This window comes from Ranitomeya variabilis, chromosome 4 (genome assembly GCF_051348905.1).
Source record: "Ranitomeya variabilis isolate aRanVar5 chromosome 4, aRanVar5.hap1, whole genome shotgun sequence".
NCBI classification, from domain to species: Eukaryota; Metazoa; Chordata; class Amphibia; order Anura; family Dendrobatidae; genus Ranitomeya; species Ranitomeya variabilis.
In genome coordinates, this window is record NC_135235.1 from 430,674,585 (window position 1) to 430,695,209 (window position 20,625).

The following is a 20,625-nucleotide window of genomic DNA, read 5'->3' on the forward strand; positions in this document are numbered from 1 at the left end:
ACAAACAGTCCACATATTCAGAAGAGAAATAAAAGAAGATCCATCAACAGCAGCTTGTTGACAGCTTTCTGGTATCAAGAGTATATTGGTCTCCCTCAAACAGAATGACAAACAAGGTAAGATGCTAGATTAGATGAGTACAAAGCCAATGGGAAGATGAAGCCTTACATAAAAATCATAAGTCTTTTATAAAGGGAAAAAGTCATGCACTTCAGATCATGCAAATCACAGAGGAATACAGAAGTTCTCTTACAAGAGCTGAATCCTGTGTCAGGTCTCAGTGATCCAAGTGTGCTAAAGGTTACTTGAGGTTGCCACGAGCCCTGGAGACGTCAGCTAATAGCTCTCCAGACACAAGAAACTGCTTCTCTAACACACATACCCGGCTTCCAACTGAGATGCCATTGCTGTACACAAGACATAAGCGCTAACTAAAAGCTCAAAAGAACGAACACATGTAAAACTACGTGCTGGTCACATGTTCAGGGTCTTCCTGCGCTTTAGAAGATGCCAAGTGATCGAGCAGACCATTCTTCAGGTGTTTTCAGCTCTGAAGATGCTCTGTACTCTGTTGCTTGAAAATCCATTAATTTCTTCATTGTCTGTCAGCAGATTTTTGCTACATAATCTGAGAGCAGCACAGTGTAGGGGTGGAGAGTCAAATTCCAGTGATGGGTCACTTACTTGACTGTGTGTTGCTGTCTCAATAAAATAAGTGTTTTATCAGCAGAAGGTTATCACTAGAGGACTAGTTGTCTCATGCCTCCTAGTCCAATGCCGCCCCCACCACTGATTTGCATATGCAGTGTACAGAGCTGCCAATCAGACCTGTGGGCGGGGTTATACGGAGCTCCGCATTTGTGTGCTGCGAGGTCTGCAGCAAAGAAAACAGTGATTGTATTAAAATGACAGAATGCAAGCCAGCAAATGACATCTCTGGAATCAGGGTCTCTGCCCCTACATCATGCTGCTTTCAGATTACATAGTAAATACATTGTGACAGATTCCCCTTTAAAGAAGAAAAAAAATACATAAGACGCCAGTTACAAAAAAAAAAAAAAAACAATGCTGGAAAATTACTAAAACAATCCCACCAACAGTAAAAAAAAAAAGCTCTCAGGAAATAACCAAAATATGCAAAAATTTAAAAATGAAAAAAAAAAACAAAAAACAACCCCCCCCCCCCACATTTCAGGTGTGTGGGGGGGGGGAAATGGAGACATTTCCTTAAAGGGAACCTGTCACCCCCAAAATCGAAGGTGAGCTAAGCCCACCAGCATCAGGGGCTTATCTACAATCCCTGACAGAAGTTATGTCGCTTATCCATGTTATGCAAATAAAAGCTTATAACATGATGTTAAATTCATCCATTGGTTGTATAAATTATTCTTTTGAAAGCTGAAACCCTCCTAAATGTGGTTTAGGTTAAGAAAATAAATTGACATCAATGCAGAAATATTGATCAGTTAATGGACACAGAATGGTCAGATTTTGGCAAGACAAAAGTTGTGTCACCTGGTCATATAATGCACTCAATCCTATTTACATCCTCACCTGTGCTCAGTAAATGATCGGTTAATTCGTGTGTGTGTGTATAAAAATAAACCCAGCACCACAAACATTCACTTGAACTGCAACTTGAGCTCTGACAACATGCCAAAAATCCACCCTACGACCAAAGCCTGGATTATCAAGAGGCTGAAGACCAGATCCACTGCAGAGGTGGCTGGCACCTTTAATGTGTCTCAGCGTCAAGTACAAAGAATTAAAAAATGATTTCAAGAGACTGGAGATGTGTTTGACAAGCCCAGGTCCGGCAGACCCCACAAGACAACTCCTCAGGAGGAATGTTTGTTGGTTAGAAAATCCAAAGGAAGCCCCTCTTCCACTGCAGCAGAGCTCCAACAGGCCTGGTCACCTAAAGTCCCTGTGTCAACTAGAACAGTTTGTAGGATTATGTCTCGAAATGGCCTCCATGGTCGAATCAGTGCCCAGAAGCCAGCACTAAACAAAAGGCAAATAAAAAAAGTGTGACATTTGCAAAGTCCCACAGCCTGCTAAATGGATGGACGCTGGAAAAGTGGCAGAAGGTGGATTTTTCTGATGAATCTTCAGTAGAATTAAACCACAGCCGCCGCAAATGCTGCAGGAGACCTACTGGGGCCCGTATGGATCCAAAATACACCCAGAAAACAGTTAAATTTGGTGGTAGAAAGATCATGGTCTGGGGTTACATTCAGTATGGGGGTGTGCAAAACATTTGCAAGGTGGAAGGCAATATCAATAGCCTAAAATATCAAGAAGTATTAGCTACCTCTTATATTCCAAATCATAAAAGGGGTCAATTCTGCAGCAGGATGGTGCTCCATCTCATACATCCATCTCTACAACAAAGTTCCTCCAGGCAAAAAAGATCAAGGTGCTCAAGGACTGGCCAGCCCAGTCACCAGACATGAACATCATTGAGCATGTTTGGGGAAGGATGAAAGAGGAAGCTTGGAAGACAAAACCAAAGAATCTAGATGAACTCTGGGAGGCATGTAAGACTGCATTCTTTGCTATTCCTGATGACTTCACTAATAAATTGTATGAATCATTGTTGAACCGCATGGATGCAGTCCTTCAAGCTCATGGAAGTCACACAAAATATTAAATATGACTCTAATAGCACCACAACTTCATTCACCAATGTTATGCAACATATATTTGTTAATTATTTGTTTGAATATCACATTACTTTCTGTGGGCGACAAAACTTTTGTCTTGCCAAAATCTGACCATTCTGTGTCCATTAACTGATCAATATTTCTGCATTGATGCCAATTTATTTTCTTAACCTAAACCACATTTCGGAGGGTTTCAGCTTTCAAAAGAATAATTTATACAACCAATGGATGAATTTAACGTCAGGTTATAAGCTTTTATTTACATAACATGGATAAGCGACATAACTTCTGTCAGGGAGTGTACAACATTCTGTAATGCTGTAGATAAGCCCCCGATGTATCCTGAAAGATGAGAAAAAGAGGCTAGATTATACTTACCCAAGGGCGGTCCCGGTACGATTCTGGTCTGATGGGCATCACGGTCCGGTCCAGCACCTCCCATCTTCTTACGATGACGTCCTCTTCTTATCTTCACGCTGCAGCTTCGGCGCAGGCGTACTTTGTCTGCCCTGTTGAGGGCAGAGCAAAGTACTGCAGTGCGTAGGCGCTGGGCCTCTCTGACCTTTCCCGGCGCCTGCGCACTGCAGTACTTTGCTCACACCTCAACAGGGCAAAGTATGCCTGCGCCGAAGCCGCGATGTGAATATAAGAAGAGGACGTCATTGTAAGAAGATGGGAGGCCCCGGACCGGTCCGCGACGCCCATCGGACCAGAACTGGACCGGAACCGCCCCTGGGTGAGTATAATCTAACCTCTTTTTCTCATCTTTCAGGATACATCGGGGGCTTATCTACAGCATTCTGTAATGCTGTAGATAAGCCCCTGATGCTGGAGGGCTTAGCTCACCTTCGATTTTGGGGGTGACAGGTTCCCTTTAAGCGTCTTCCTCTTGAAAAGCATGGCAGGTTCACCTTCCAGACAAAAACATGTGCACATCTAAGTCTGACAGATGCCATAACACACAACTCCTGCAATGATTAGCAGAAAGCAGGATAACGCACAAAGGAAAAGATCGCTTTTTCTTCTCTAGATATCACAGAGAAACGTAATAATTAGTGGGCAAATTATAACTGGTCCAAATTAATAAAGGGTTTGGCCCAGCTGCACTGGGGTATTTGTGTTTGGAGGGGGAGGTTGTCTCAGGTGTCTCATGCAGAAGTATTCCATTTTACTAATCCCTCCTTAAGAATATTCCAGGTACAGATGCCAGCTATTGCTCTCTAATCAGCAGCGTCGGGCATCTGCCAACAAGTCTCATTAATCTTCAAGTATTCAACCCGAATCAGACGCAAGGCGAGCTAATTGGGAGATTGCTTAGTCCAGCTAGTCATCACTTGGCACTTCATCAGATGTTCTGTAGAAAGCCAAACATGTACATTTACTAGAGTAGAACAGCCCTTGGAGGACTGCAAGCTGAGTGATGTTCAGATAATGTGAGAACGTCTATTATTTTTTGGTAGAGGCACACAATCTAGTAACAGGGGCTTAGTCCTTCTACAGAGCACCCTGGGGTGGGGAATATCTACAACAAATGTTATTTTCCTCATCTTCATAACATATATACTAGAGTATAAATCGACCCAAGTATAAGCCAAGGTACCTAATTTTACCTCAAAATCAGGAAAACTTATTGACTCGAGTATATGCCGAGGATTTAGGCAACACCGCATGATGTGGCTGGCCACGCAGCCAAAACTAAGCCTACTCGCCCTTTGTGGTCAAACCATAAAGTCACAGTCAAACATTCAGTATTTGGTCAGTATTTTACCTCAGTATTTGTAAGCCAAAACCAGGAGTGGGTGAGAAATACAGAAGTGGTGACAGTAACAGATTCCCCTAACAAACTCGATAAACTACAGTGTAGAATACAAAGCTCTATAAATAAGAAAATTCCAGCCACGTATCAGTATACAGGTCGGCTCGATCTCAGATGATCACCTCCATTTACCACAATATCTGCAAGGGAGACCTTCAAAGACCATTCATAGAAGTATAAGGAGTGGAACATTTACATTCTGTATAGAACGTGCACCCCATCTGAATTCACCATGTATTTCTATGTCTAGTATCCATTTTCCAGTGCAGATCTGCTCACACCTGTGCTAGGTCCTGTTTTTGATCAGGTTATCTTTTTTGGGGGAATGTAACTAGTAAAAATTAATAAAATAAAACGGAATCCTTATTACTATCATTGAAAGTTAAGCATCCATGAGATTCCAAAAGATACTGAGAAAATTAAATTTTTAGCCTCATCAAGACTTGGAGGACCACCAAGATTGTCTCTAAAAAGTTCTTAACCCTGCTATTCTCCTGGTTACCACTATACACTTGTTATCTTCCGGTCATTTTTGACCGGACCTAATAAAGTCTTGATTTTTAGCTAATTTAAGTGTTTTAATTGAATATTTTTTGCAGTATTATATTGTATGTGAACCTGGTTGTTTATAAACAAATGAAAAATGGAAAGAAAAACTTACTTTTTATTTTTTTTTGTCAAAACATTTAACATGGCTTTATTGGAATATTTATGCATATTGCATATTTGCACATACAAAAATGATGATTCATCCAACTGTAAACTATAACTACCGTATATACTCGAGTATAAGCCGAGATTTTCAGCCCAAATTTTGGGGCTGAAATTGCCCCTCTCGGCTGATACTCGAGTCATGATCGGCGGTGGGGTCCACACGCCGGGCGCCGCTCTGTCTTCCCATCCTCTTGCTCTGACTGTTCAGGTCAGAGGGCGCGATGACGTACTAGTGTGCGCGCCACCCTCTGCCTGAACAGTCAGTGCGAGTGCGGAGAGACGCCGAGACGGGACGCTGAGGAGCTGCGGGCAGCAAGAGAGGGGAGTATGTCATTTTTTTTTATTGCAGCAGCATTATATATTGCACAGCTTTATGTGGAGCACTCATGGGGCCATACTGAACGGTGCAGAGCATTCTATATGGCACAGCTTTATATGGAGCATCTATGGGGCCATAATGACCGGTGCAGAGCTTTATGTGGAGCATCTATGGGACCATAATGACCGGTGCAGAGCAATATATATGGCACAGCTTTCTGTGGAGCATCTATGGGGCCATACTGAACGGTGCAGAGCATTATATATGGGGCAGCTTTATGTGGAGCATCTATGGGGCCATAATGAATGGTATGGAGCATCTATTTTTATTTTTGAAATTCACTGGTAGCTGCTGCATTTTCCACCCTAGGCTTATACTCGAGTCATTAAGTTTTCCCAGTTTTTTGTGGCAAAGTTAGGGGGGGTCGGCTTATACTCGGGTCGGCTTATACTCGAGTATATACAGTAATAACAATAAATGTATGTGTAAATCTGCATGGACCAAAAGGACCTAAATAAATTGATAAATAGTAGTAGATGTAATATATAGTCCAAAATGAGATTATAGCTCCTTTATTTTACTCATAAAATGGCTGGAGATCACTATAAAAGGCTATCGGTCATTTTTGACCAAAGAGTACAAGTGTATAAAAAAAATTGTGGAGCAAAAAGTAAACAAAAAAAAAAATACCGTATTTTACGCTTTGTAAGACGCTCCGGATTATAAGACGCACCCCAAATTTTGAGGAGAAAAATAGGAAAAAACGTTTTTTTAATAAATTGGTGGGGCGTCTTATAATCCATGCGTCTTATTACTTACCAGGGGTTGTGGCTGTGGTGGATCAGGGTCCCAGGGTCGTTGCTGGAGGCAGGAGTGGAGCATTGCTGCAGGCTGGGATGAGGGGGTCTGCAGGGGGCTTCTGTGCTGCAGGGGGGCTCCTGTGCTGCAAGCTGGGATGAGGGGTCTGCAGGGGGGCTCCTGTGCTGCAGGCTGGGATGAGGGGTCTGCAGGGGGCTCCTGTGTGGCAGGGCTGTGTCCGATGCTGCAGGGCTGTCTCCGGTGCTGCGGGGGGCTCTGGCGACATTTTGTGAAAGGCCAGAGCCCCCGGCAGTTCGTCCATGCATTCCTGTATGACTGACTCCGGGAAAATGGCCGCCGGAATCTCGAGAGATGAGATCTCAGCGCTGAAATCTCATCTCCCGAGATTTCGGCGGCCATTTTCCCGGAGTCAGCCATACTGGAACTAACTCTGGGAAAATGGCCGCCGGAATCTCGAGAGATGAGATCTCAGCACTGAAATCTCATCTCCCGAGATTCCGGCGGCCATTTTCCCGGAATTAGTCATACTGGAACGCATGGACGAACTGCCGGGGGGCTCTGGTCTTTCACAAAATGTCGCCAGAGCCCCCCGCAGCACCGGAGCCTCCAGCATCACCCGGGGAAGCAGCGGACAACCCCGGCAGCGGCGGCGGACGACAGCGGCGGCGGGCGGTAGCGGCGGCGGACACCCCCCTGTAATGGTAAGCGGTATATCCGCTTTGTTAGACGCACCCACATTTCCCCCCACAAATTTGGGGGAAATAAAGTGCGTCTTACAAAGCGTAAAATACGGTATATATATAAAAATATGCATAGTAAGAACCCCTCAAATGAGGAAAAGTCAATCAACCACAAGTTTCAGAACCGCATCTTGAATTTTTTAAAAAATATTAAAGTTCAAAATCGGTCGTTTTTGACCGAAGACAACAGCAGGGTTAAAGCAGTTATGTCCTAACACTAATTAATAGGGGTCCAACTTTCCTCGCCCCCAATGATCAGCTGTTGTCACCAGAAAAGTCCTGGCTCCTAGGTAGCGATAGAGTATTTCAAGACAATCATTAAAATGAATGGTTGTCTATTAGGCTGCCGTCACACTAGCAGCATTTGGTCAGTATTTTACATCAGTATTTGTGAGCCAAAACCAGGAGTGGAACAATTAGCGTAAAAGTATAATAGAAACATATGCTCCACTTCTGTATTTATCACCCACTCCTGGTTTTGGCTTACACATACTGATGTAAAATACTGACCAAATACTGCTAGTGTGAGTTGATCCTGGTCAAGCTAGATAGCTAGTATTCTATGGCTATCCTCCTCTTATCTGCCGTCATCCCCATCACCTCTCCGAATTGGTAGACCTGGGGTAATGTTTTGCCGAGAAGATGATGTTGCATCAGACCTAATAATTAGAACAATAGCCAGAGATGCCTGTTAGTAGGATGTTTGGAGACTTCTAGTCCAGAGGCCACGAACTAACAATGACGACTTGACCCGGGTCAAGCAAATTATTTTTCTCACCTCTACTGTCCATGTAATGCAAGGGTTTCCATAAAAGCTGACCAGTCTGGCACATGGGAAGCCAAGGTGGTTGTTCAAGTCCTAAATGGGCATATGGACAAGAGTTTTTTCTGAGACAACTTGGTCAATGTTGGCACGTTGGGGATATAGGAAAAAAATCCAACTCCACTAGTGCATCAGACATTAAATAAATCCTTTCAGTGTGACTAGACAACTCAATGCTATGGGTCTAAACCGAAACGTAGTTGTTAAAATGAGGTTTCTTAGGGAATCGGAAAAAAAGAACTATTAGAATGGAAACCAGAGACATCACCTATAAGCTAATGACGTACATCTTAGTTTTATGGGGGTAACAAAAGGCAGGAGGCAAAGCAGTAAAGTCATTCTTCAAACTTGGTGAAACTGGCCAGGTTTGAGGATGTACAAGAATATCTAGATTTTGTTTTTTGATTGATGGCATTATCACATGTAGAGCTGGAGTGATACATGTTGGCGATCAGTGCTCTAGACTATGGAATATACACGTAAAAAACACTTGTATTTTCTCTACAGTTTTACACATAAATGACATCTCTTGATTTCTGTAGAAACCTATTACTCATCACATGGTCCTTAATAAGTCATCCTACAGCAGATGGATGGTGGGATCTCAACCAGTGTTTAAAACTGCCAGAATGTTCTGAAGGAGGAGATGAAAAATGCTGAATGTTAGAAAATGAACCATCTGCCTACTGTCAATGTCATTTTAGACCATAATAAGAGAAGGCAGGGAGCAGAAAACTTCATTAGATGGTTCCGCAAAGAGGCAGATATATGTTATCAATAATGTTCTAGAGGTCATTGATGGAGAGCAACAAGATAGCAAGTGAACTTTGGTTAGACAACCGACAGTCTCATTCCACAGGCACCTAACAGATAACAGGCATCTGTATCAAGGTGACCGAACACAAGTAAGGGCAGATTTCCGAACCAAAATGCACCAGAATCCTGCGTTTTGGTGTATAGTGCTGCCATGGGCCTCATTTATTAGGTTTTTTGCACAATACTAGAAAGTGTAGAGACGAGATAGTCGAAGAGAACGCACCAGGTTTACTTTCCGAGACTCTGTGATACACGTGCTGCATTTTATCACTGTCTACTTTCATGCAATCTACCTATAATACTCAACAGTAAATCTGTGCTAACTAAAATAAGACAAACTATAATAATATTATTAAAAATAAATATAGACAATGTGCTCTTGAATCTTCGATACAATGATACATTTTTAACTAATCTCTTCAGGCTGACTAACATTGTATCACACTATAGAATACTTAAAGGTCATTTTCACCTTTTGAATCAAAGTTGAATGCAGTAATTAATATTAAAAAAGAAAATTGAGATTCTGTAATACTAATATTTGCCATTCTTAAGAGAGTTAAGGAAAAGCTTTACACCAAAGAACAATCTACAGGTTTCATATCAGAAAGAGGTTAAAATAAACAAGACAGACTCACAAATTACACACAAAAATATAAATACACATCTAAACATAAATATATTATATAATAATAAAATATATACATATATTATAAAGTATATATAAATAAATATAAATATAAGAGTCTATCCTTCTAACCAGGACCAAAAAATATTCACAAGTGCTAAATAAATGAGGCTACCTTCCTACGGTGAACATGATGAGATGAATGGCCAGAGACAATCCTGAAGTCCAAAGAAAGAATCATTCAAGGCTTAAAGATCTCAATCCAAGTCTCCTCTCCATAGAGGCTAGTGCACCAATGAGGAGGTCTGGACCCAACCTGCCACTGATGGAGCTGCCTTGTCAATAGAGAAGCCAATCGATGAGAACACCAGCACCTCTACCCTCCTCCTCACAATGAAGTAATCTGTCTATTCTCATGTTGGTATTCAGCTCTGCCCACCAGACTGAAACAAGTGATATCCAACTTGGATTTTTGCTACAGCCACCCTACAAGATTTCCTAGGCGCTAAGTCAATAAGAGCTACTGACCCTATGTCAGGGTGCTTGTCAGAAATCCCAATCTAGTCTTCTAGTCAACAAATCTAATAAAACACATACACTACGTAAGGATCTAATGAAACAATACAAAATCCATAGCAAAAAAATTAAGGAAGATGAAATATTGCAAAGTCATGAAAACATTTATGGGTTAAAGTGCCTAAATATGATCAGTAAAAAGATACACAGAGCTTTGATGGGTTCCTTTAATAAAATGGCTAGCCTGGTTATAAGAGGAATGAGCTATACTATATACACAGTTTATGAGACCCTACCTAATGGGATTAGTCACTGTATGTACTGACGAGAAGAGGTCCAGGCTAAGCACCAAAGTGATGACCTACAGGGTATATAGTGTGGGAAGATCACAACCTGTGAGTCAGTAGCATATGTACAGGAATTGTACACATATATACAGTAGCTATATGGATATATACAGCAATCACTGTAAATAGGAGACAAGGCTAGAATAATGCCTACACTAAGTGTTAGTACATTGCGATTATGAACTCCACAATGGATGTACACATCAAAAATGTAAGGTACTTAGTTTACATTTTTGGATTAAGAAATTAAGCTATCCAACCACATCAAGGTGTACCTTCATATTGGATGGTCCCTAATGACTCCCCTCTCAGTGTGCCCCAACAGAGGTCATGTGAACTAGGGAAGAGATGGGATCCAGGATTAGCTCTTCATTCTAGTCACTTAACTCACTTAACATTCATTTTATACTAAAAGGTGTGCAAGCCCTTTTTTTATTTTTTTGTAATATGCTTTGGGGGAAGGGATTGACCCCCACCAAGACTCAGCACCCTGATCCACCCATCTTTCCTGGAAAAGTTTTAAGAAAGATAAAAACCTGGATCCCACCTCTTCTACTTTTCACATGAGACCTGGGTGCATGGAGCGTCGTGTCATTACAGTTGGGGACCATCCAAAATGAAGGTACACTTTGACGTGGCTGGATGGATTTTTCATTTCTTGATCAAAAAATGTTAACCAAGTACCTTATGTTTTTAACGTATACAGCAGTTTGGGAATTCATGTACGGTATTCATTAGCCGAAGTGTTAACCCCTTCATGACCGTGGGATTTTTCGTTTTTCAGTGTTCGTTTTTCACTCCTCTCCTTCCCAGAGCCATAACTTTTTTATTTTTCCGTCAATTTGGCCATGTGAGGGCTTATTTTTTGCGGGACGAGTTGTACTTTTGAACGACATCATTGGTTTTACCATGTCGTGTACTAGAAAACGGGAAAAAAATTCCAAGTGCGGTGAAATTGCAATAAAGTGCAGTCCCACACTTGTTTTTTGCTTGGCTTTTTTGCTAAGTTCACTAAATGCTAAAACTGACCTGCCATTATGATTCTCCAGGTCATTACGAATTCATAGACACCTAACATGACTAGGTTATTTTTTACGTGTGGTGAAAAAAAATTCCAAACTTTGCTAAAAAAAAATAAAAAAAATAAATTGCGCCATTTTCCGATACTCGTAGCGTCTCCATTTTTCATGATCTGGGGTTGGCTGAGGGCTTATTTTTTGCGTGCCGAGCTGGCGTTTTTAATGGTTCCAATTCGGTGCAGATACGTTCTTTTGATCGCCCATTATTGCATTTTAATGCAATGTCGCGGCGACCAAAAAAACGTAATTCTGGCGTTTCGATTTTTTTTCTCATTACGCCGTTTAGCGATCAGGTTAATGATTTTTTTTTTATTGATAGATCGGGCGATTCTGAACGTGGCGATACCAAATATGTGTAGATTTGAATTTTTTTTATTGATTTATTTTGATTGGGGCGAAAGGGGGGTGATTTAAACTTTTATATTTTTTTTTACTTTTTTTTTTTTTTTTTACTTTTGCCATGCTTCAATAGCCTCCATGGGAGGCTAGAAGCTGGCACAACGCGATTGGCTCTGCTACATAGCAGCGATCTGATGTTTGCTGCTATGTAGCAGAAAATCAGGTGTGCCGTGAACGCCGACCACAGGGTGGCGCTCACAGCTGCCGGGGATCAGTAACCATAGAGGTCTCAAGGACATCTATGGTTACAATGGAGAAGCATCGCCGACCTCCGATCATGTGACGGGGGTCGGCGATGCCGTCATTTCCGGCCGCCCGGCCGGATGCGGTAGTTAAATGCCGCTGTCTGCGTTTGACAGCGGCATTTAACTAGTTAATAGCGGCGGGTGAATCGCGATTTCACCCGCCGCTATTGCGGGCACATGTCAGCTGTTCAAAACAGCTGACATGTCCCGGCTTTGATGCGGGCTCCCCACGGAGCCCTGCATCAAAGCGGGGGTTCTGACCTCGGACGTACTATCCCGTCCGATGTCAGTAAGGGGTTAATATATATAGGCCACATAGCGAACTTGTGCATCTGTACATTAATATATACACACACATACAGTATACACAGACTGTATGTAATAGGGACACAATGATAGGACATCTAGGCTGTGTGCACACGATGCGGATTTAGTGTGGATCCGCAGCGGATTTTTCTGAGCAGAAACGCTGCAGATCCGCACTGTGATTTACAGTACAATGTAAAAAAAAAAGAAAGCTGTGCAGATGGTGCGGAAAAATCAGTGCGGAAATGCTGCAGATTTAAAAGAAGTGCTGCACCCCTCCATAATAGAAATCCGCAGTGGGAAAAACTGCAGAAAATCCGCACAAAATCCGCGGCAAATCCGCAGCTGCGGATTCTGCCAGGAGATGCGGATTTTGTGCAGAAAATTCTGCACCCCATTCCCTACGTGTGCACATAGCCTTATGGATATAATACATAGGAGACATGATAGGAACACTTGTGGACCGGTACAGGATGTAGTGTAGGAGACATTATTATAGAACCAGGCTAGGCATTGGTAGCATGAGCTATACCCTAAAAATATCTAATACTTGATTTATAAAGGTTTTTCACATTTACAGGAAACTATGGTCCCCTGCCATAATTCAGAATAAGGCCAATTTATCAATCTGATTTTTGCTTGCCCTCCCAGGTCCAGCACTGTGTCTCCACCGCTGACTCGGTCTCTGCCTGGAGCGCCAATGCCACATTGACTGAGCTGTGGCATGTTCTATATATATGATCATATTATATGGCGTTTAAGGTGAGAGGACCATCCTGAGCAATGTATATGATGACGTGTTGTACATGTAGAGAGGACCAGCCCAAGCACCTGTGCCATGAACCTGTACTGTATATGGTGAGGTGTTGTACATGGAGAGAAGACTAGTCTGGGCACCAGTGCCATGGATAAATTGTAGACATGATGTAAGGACCCATTTGGCCAACAGTGCAATTTTTCTGTATATGTTACTAAATAATATTAATGATGCGAGGACCAGTCTGGGCACTAGTGCCATGACCTACACAGTATAAGATGATAACTGGTATACATGGAGAACGGGAAGTCTGGGCACTAGTGCCAGGCTCTACTGTATACACGATGTGTGTTCCACACGGAGAGGGGTCTAGTCTGGGCACTAGTGCCAGGCTCTACTGTATACACGATGTGTGTTCTACACGGAGAGAGGTCTAGTCTGGGCACTAGTGCCATGCTCTACTGTATACACGATGTGTGTTCCACACGGAGAGGGGTCTAGTCTGGGCACTAGTGCCAGGCTCTACTGTATACACGATGTGTGTTCTACACGGAGAGGGGTCTAGTCTGGGCACTAGTGCCATGCTCTACTGTATACATGATGTGTGTTCTACACGGAGAGGGGTCTAGTCTGGGCACTAGTGCCATGCTCTACTGTATACACGATGTGTGTTCCACATGAGAGGGGTCTAGTCTGGGCACTAGTGCCATGCTCTACTGTATACACGATGTGTGTTCTACACGGAGAGGGGTCTACTCTGGGCACTAGTGCCATGACCTACACCGTATAAGATGATAACTGGTATACATGGAGAACGGGAAGTCTGGGCACTAGTGCCATGCTCTACTGTATACACGATGTGTGTTCCACACGGAGAGGGGTCTAGTCTGGGCACTAGTGCCAGGCTCTACTGTATACACGATGTGTGTTCTACACGGAGAGGGGTCTAGTCTGGGCACTAGTGCCATGCTCTACTGTATACATGATGTGTGTTCTACACGGAGAGGGGTCTAGTCTGGGCACTAGTGCCATGCTCTACTGTATACACGATGTGTGTTCCACATGAGAGGGGTCTAGTCTGGGCACTAGTGCCATGCTCTACTGTATACACGATGTGTGTTCCACACGGAGAGGGGTCTAGTCTGGGCACTAGTGTCATGCTCTACTGTATACACGATGTGTGATCCACATGAGAGGGGTCTAGTCTGGGCACTAGTGCCATGCTCTACTGTATACACGATGTGTGTTCTACACGGAGAGGGGTCTAGTCTGGGCACTAGTGCCATGACCTACACCGTATAAGATGATAACTGGTATACATGGAGAACGGGAAGTCTGGGCACTAGTGCCATGCTCTACTGTATACACGATGTGTGATCCACATGAGAGGGGTCTAGTCTGGGCACTAGAGCCATGCTCTAGTGTATACACGATGTGTGTTCTACACGGACAGGGGTCTAGTCTGGGCACTAGTGCCATGACCTACACCGTGTAAGATGATAACTGGTATACATGGAGATCGGGAAGTCTGGGCACTAGTGCCATGACCTACACCGTGTAAGATGATAACTGGTATACATGGAGATCGGGAAGTCTGGGCACTAGTGCCATGCTCTACTGTATACACAATGTATGTTCTACACGGAGAGGGGTCTAGTCTGGGCACTAGTGCCACGCTCTACTGTATACACGATGTGTGTTCCACATGGAGAGGGGTCTGGTCTGGGCATTAGTGCCATGTTCTACTGTATACACGATGTGTGTTCCACATGGAGCGAGGTCTAGTCTGGGCACTAAGTGCCATGCTCTATTGTATGCACGATGTGTGTTCTACATGGAGAGAGGTCTAGTCTGGGCACCAGTGCCATGCTCTACTGTATACATGATGAGTGCTATACATTTTGTAACTGATGAGTGTTGTACATGGACAGGAGACCAGTCTAGATATAGTGCCATGCTGTAAGCCGAATCCTTTCTGGAATGACACAGAACTATGTGAGATCAGATTACTTTGTTGAATTTAAATTACAGTTTAGTAGTGAACAAAAGTTGTGAGACTGACACAAATTTTGGTCTTCACAAAATTTGCTGCTTTAGTGTTTTTAGCTCTTTTTGTCAGATGTTTCTATGGTGGCATCACTTGAGAAAATAGCTTTGAAGGACAGCGATTTGACTGCAAAGGACTGGAGTAAAGTTATACTCTCTGAAGGGACATGTGGCAGAATGATTGGAGAAGGAAAGTTGATTGCTACCATGAGTCCTGTGTCATTCATGTATTTGGCTGTCCTTCATCCAAGGGAGTGGGCTCACTCAACTCTGCCTAAGAACACCGCAATGAATACAGAAAGGCATCTAAACATCCTCCAAGAGCAACTTCTCCCAACAATCCAAGCGCAATTTGAAGAACAATGATTTTTCCATCATAATAGAGTAAGGTGTCAGAAGACAAAAGTGTTTCAGTGAAAAAAAAATTGACATTTTCGGTTCAAGTTAGGAAAAACACAAAGTCTATATCCCATTGAGAACCTGAGGTTGATCCTCAAAAAGCAGGTGGACAAACAAAAACACAAAAATTGTGATAAACCAAAAGCACCAATTAGAGAAACATCTGACTAAAAGAGAAAAAAAAAAACACTCAAGTGGCATACTTTGTGAAAACCAAAACATTGCCAGTCTCAAAATTTTTGACCGTGACTGTATGTGATGTACCGCATATGCAAATACCCTCTACAGAGAGGACTAGAACTCTAGTGTCACCTATTAGAAGTAGCAATCCTAAAAGTCAAGGAGACTTGCCACATGACTTCGGGTGAAACCCAAACCAGACAGTCAAGGTATGGGTTATTTGCCCCTCACCAGTACAAATCAGGAGGACTGATATTTAGATTATTAAATTCCTTACGCCGGGTATTGACACTCTCCATAAGACCACTTGCCGGTTAAACTGTACATAATGATACGTGGTAAGGGGACCCAGTCTGGGCCCCAGGGTCTATTCTGCATACGATGACACATGATATACATGATCAGAGGCAATATATATCTCATTGCCCAGGAAAACACACTCGTCCTTTGATCACATACAGCTCTGGCAAAAATATTTTATATTTAAAAAAAAAAAACCAAACCCCAGTGCTTTCAGACCTCAAATAATGCAAAGAAAACACGTTCATAATCATTTAGAAACAACAATACTAATGTTTTAACTCAAGAAGAGTTCAGAAATCAGTATTGTGTGGAATAACCATGATTTTTAATCACAGCTTTCATGTGTCTTGGCATGCTTTCCACCAGTCTTTCACACTGCTTCTGGTGCAAAAATGTAAGCAGTTCTTCTTTGTTTGATGGCTTGTGACTATCCATCATCCTCTTGATTACATTCCAGAGGTTTTCAATGGGACTCAGGTCTGGAGATTGGGCTGCCCATGACAGGGTTGAGATGTGGTGGTCTCTTAATTTTTGCCAGAGCTGTATACCAGGTGTCAAGGACCAGTTTATGCACCAGTGCCATGCTCTATTTTGTATATGATGAGTGGGATACATAGTAAAAGGACCAGTCTGGGTACCAATGCCTTGCTCTACACTGTATAAAATGGGTGGTATACATGGCGAGAGGATCAGTTTGACACCAGTGCCATGCTCTATTCTGTATGATAAGTTGTATACACAGGAGAGAACCAGTGTGAGCACCAGTGCCATGTTCTATCCTGTATAAGATGAGTGTAATACAAAGGATGGAACCATTCGCAGCACCAGTGCCATGCTCTACCCTGTATATGATGGGTGGTATACATAGAGAGGACCTGTCGGGGAACTAGTGCCATCCTCTACCGTGTATAAGATGGGTGATATACATAGAGGGCACCAGTGCCACGCTCTACCCTGTATACGGTGGGTGGTATACAGAAGTGACCTGTCGGGGCACCAGTGCCATGCTCTACCCTGTATACAGTGGGTGGTATATAGAAAGGACCTGTCTGGGCAACGATGCCATACTCTACCCTGTATACGGTGGGTGGCATACAGAGAGGACCTGTCCGGGCAACGATGCCATGCTCTACCCTGTATAAGATGGGTGGTATAGAGGACCTGTCGGGGCACTAGTGCCATGCTCTACCCTGTATACAGTGGGTGGTATACATAGAGAGGACCTGTCGGGGCACGGGTGCCATGCTCTACCCTGTATAAGATGGGTGGTATACAGAGAGGACCTGTCTGTGTACCGGTACCATGCTCTACCTTGTATAAGATGGGTGATACACAGAGAGGACCTGTCGGGGCACTAGTGCCATGCTCTACCCTGCATACGGTGGGTGGTATACATAGAGAGGACCTGTCTGGGCACCAGTGCCATGCTCTACCCTGTATATGATGGGTGGTATACAGAGAGGACCTCTCTGGGCAACGATGCCATGCTCTACCCTGTATATGGTGGATGGTATACATAGAGAGGACTTGTCTGGGCACCAGTGCCATGCTCTACCCTGTATATGATGGGTGGTATACATAGAGAGGACCTGTCAGGGCACCAGTGCCATGCTCTACCCTGTATGTGATGGGTGGTATACATTGAGAGGACCTTTCGGGGCACCAGTGCCATGCTCTACCCTGTATATGGTGGGTGGTATACAGTGAGGACCTGTCTGGGCACCGGTGCCATGCTCTACCCTGTATACGGTGGGTGGTATACATAGAGAGGACCTGTCAGGGCACCAGTGCCATGCTCTACTCTGTATATGGTGGGTGGTATACAGAGAGAACCTGTCGGGGCACTAGTGCCATGCTCTACCCTGTATACAGTGGGTGGTATACATAGAGAGGACCTGTCGGGGCACCAGTGTCATGCTCTACCCTGTATAAGGTGGGTGGTATACAGAGAGGACCTGTCTGGGCAATGATGCCATGCTCTACCCTGTATATGGTGGGTGGTATACATAGAGAGGACCTGTCGGGGCACCAGTGCCATGCTCTACCCTGTATATGATGGGTGGTATACATAGAGAGGACCTGTCGGGGCACCAGTGCCATGTTCTACCCTGTATATGGTGGGTGGTACACAGAGAGGACCTGTCTGGGCACCGGTGCCATGCTCTACCCTATATATGATGGGTGGTATACAGAGAGGACCTGTGTGGGCACCAATGCCATGCTCTACCCTGTATATGGTGGGTGGTATACAGAGAGAACCTGTCGGGGCACTAATGGCATGCTCTACCCTGTATAAGATGGATGGTATACAGAGAGGACCTGTAGGGGCACTAGTGCCATGCTCTACCCTGTATACAGTGGGTGGTATACATAGAGAGGACCTGTCGGGGCACCGGTGCATGCTCTACCTTGTATAAGGTGGGTGGTATACAGAGAGGACCTGTCGGGGCACTAGTGCCATGCTCTACCCTGCATATGGTGGGTGGTATACAGAGAGCGGACCCCTCTGGGAATCACCCTCCTGGACAGGGCATGAGCAGCACATCTCCCACTAAGGCAATGAGTGGGGGGCACAGCCATGGTGGCAGGGTGGGCTTCATCTGTGCAGCCTGTGAATGAATGAACAGGGCTGTGCTGCACAGTGTGCTGGCTGGGGGCGGCCATGGAGGGGAGGCAGCATGCTGCCAGTGGAGTATACAGCCCCCTCCTCCCATCCACAGCCGGGGAAGCCGTGCGCCCCTCCGCTGAGCCCCTCTCTCCATCACTCACCGTTTGAAGTCCTTAGCCACCATTTCCGAGCCACTCCGGGGCAGCTGACAGGCAGTGGTAGCCGGAGAGATGGAGCCCACATCGGCCAGGAGGCAGGCAGAGCCCGGACACTGGCACCGCCGAGCGCCCCACTCTCCAGTCAGCCGGGCGCTCACCCCGCCCCCTGCTCCGTCCACAGCACAGATCCCCGCCCCTCACAGTGACGTCACCCTTCTCACGCCAATCATTGGCACACACACCCGATGAAAGCCGGCTGTGTGATTGACAGCCCCCCTCATCCCGCCCCTTTCCAGTTTAACCGGTTCATCGCTTCTGAGACAAGCGAGAAAAAATAAAGACAGGACAGTGACGGTGGCGGGCGCTCCCCCATCTGCGGGCGCTCCCCCATCTGCGGGCGCTCAGTGGTTTATTCCTAATATTTCCATTGTATTTATGCTAGGATAGAGCCTATGATAAAAGCTCAGTCTGGGGGTGGACGTGAGCTCTGCGCTAAACAGCCCCAAACATTGCTGCCATCTGACCCCACGAAGCACCGCAGCCAGTGCGGCAGCCAGTGATGCGCGGGGCCGTCTGTGGCCGCTACACCTGGCTGTGTGTGAGGGCGCAGGGGCGGACACAGGGGGCTTCTCATGTCCCCCACGCGCTGTGTGTCTATACCGGCTGTGGTGCGAACACAAACAACTGATGTTTCCTATAGAGAATCCTCCGCGTTATACAGAAAGCGAGCAGGGGACTGGAAACGCATCAACGTGGTGCGGAAAGTACGAGGCGCTAGCGGCAATGTGCGTCATTATCTACTGACTGAGCGACAGCAGAAACCGCAGCACTACAGCAACAAGGTGTCATACAGGAGGGCAGAGCTTCAGCTAGAAGTTTACCTATCTACCATCTATCTATCTATCAATTATATCTATCTATTATCTATCTATCGATCTATGAATCTATTGCAGCGCCCCAGAGTCCTGGTCGTTGCAGTACTGTGGCTCCGCCACTATGGGGAGCTATGGTGCGTCTGATGGCACTGAAGGAGTTCATCTGATCAGGTATCACAGACAGCAATACATTTCACAGCCGGGCCTCCAGGGGGGAGCTAAGGGTTCTATTCACTAGGCCACTCCCCACCATTGTGGGTAAACTGGGGGTCAGGCAGGAAGTTAGATCAGAAAGCTGACTGGGTTGGAACCAGGCAACACCTTGTGGCAGAGGGTGTTGTGGGGGGAAGATTCGGTAGGGTCCCTGTCAGGGGTGGGATCCTGACAGAGGCTTGGCAACTTGAGCGAACGTAACGGGACCGTGCCTGCTCAGTATAGCGGCGGTACCCAAGGAGGGACTGGAAGCGAGATAGATTGTGCTGAGAAATGAGATCAAAGCAAGAAGGAGATTACCAGTAGGAGTCGTGCTGTGAGACCGAGGCAACATCCTACTGAGGCGCAAACAACCGGCAGCCGGAACGCCGAGGGAGTATTACAATATTCAGCTTCAAGCAATACTCTAAACAGCGGCAGGACAGTCAGTCTAAGGCGGGCTGTCTCACCTAAATCACCTATGCAGTCTTGGGGGGCAACTTGTGGAGAGGGGCGACTCTAGGGTCCCGGAAGAGCTCCGAGCCTACCCGTCATACGGGTGCCGTTCCAACCGTAACATCAGGGAGGGACGGAGGATTAGCAGAACATCATCTAATCGAGTTGTGAGGGAACTTAAGAAACGGACACAACAGTTGTGGGGACTTTCCGTAAGCACAGCAGGGAAGGACCACAACACATAGCGCTAGCAGGAAGGCGCAGATTTCCACCTGTTAAGAGAACTCTGGAGGTGCCATTGGACCGGCCGGACTTGCGCAGCCTGGTTATCCGGACTGAGGACCCAGAGATCTTCAGTAAAGAGGTAAAGAGACTGCAACTTGGTGTCCTCGTTATTTACTGCACCGCACCACTACAG

General features: G+C 45.1%; 1 protein-coding gene across 2 annotated transcripts in view; it reads right to left on the reverse strand.

Moving 5' to 3' along the window:
- The window catches only part of MMD (monocyte to macrophage differentiation associated), a 57,044-nt gene extending 38,139 nt beyond the window's left edge, over window positions 1–18,905 (reverse strand). Inside the window, exon 1 of one of the 2 annotated variants that reach the window (XM_077251420.1) lies at window positions 18,688–18,905. In XM_077251420.1, coding sequence (XP_077107535.1) covers window positions 18,688–18,710 — 23 coding nt within the window. In that variant the 5' untranslated portion in view covers window positions 18,711–18,905. Of the gene's footprint in view, window positions 1–9,516; window positions 9,734–18,687 lie in introns of those variants that run through there. The other variant, XM_077251421.1, reaches the window with a different exon arrangement.
- Window positions 18,906–20,625: the final 1,720 nt, after the last annotated feature.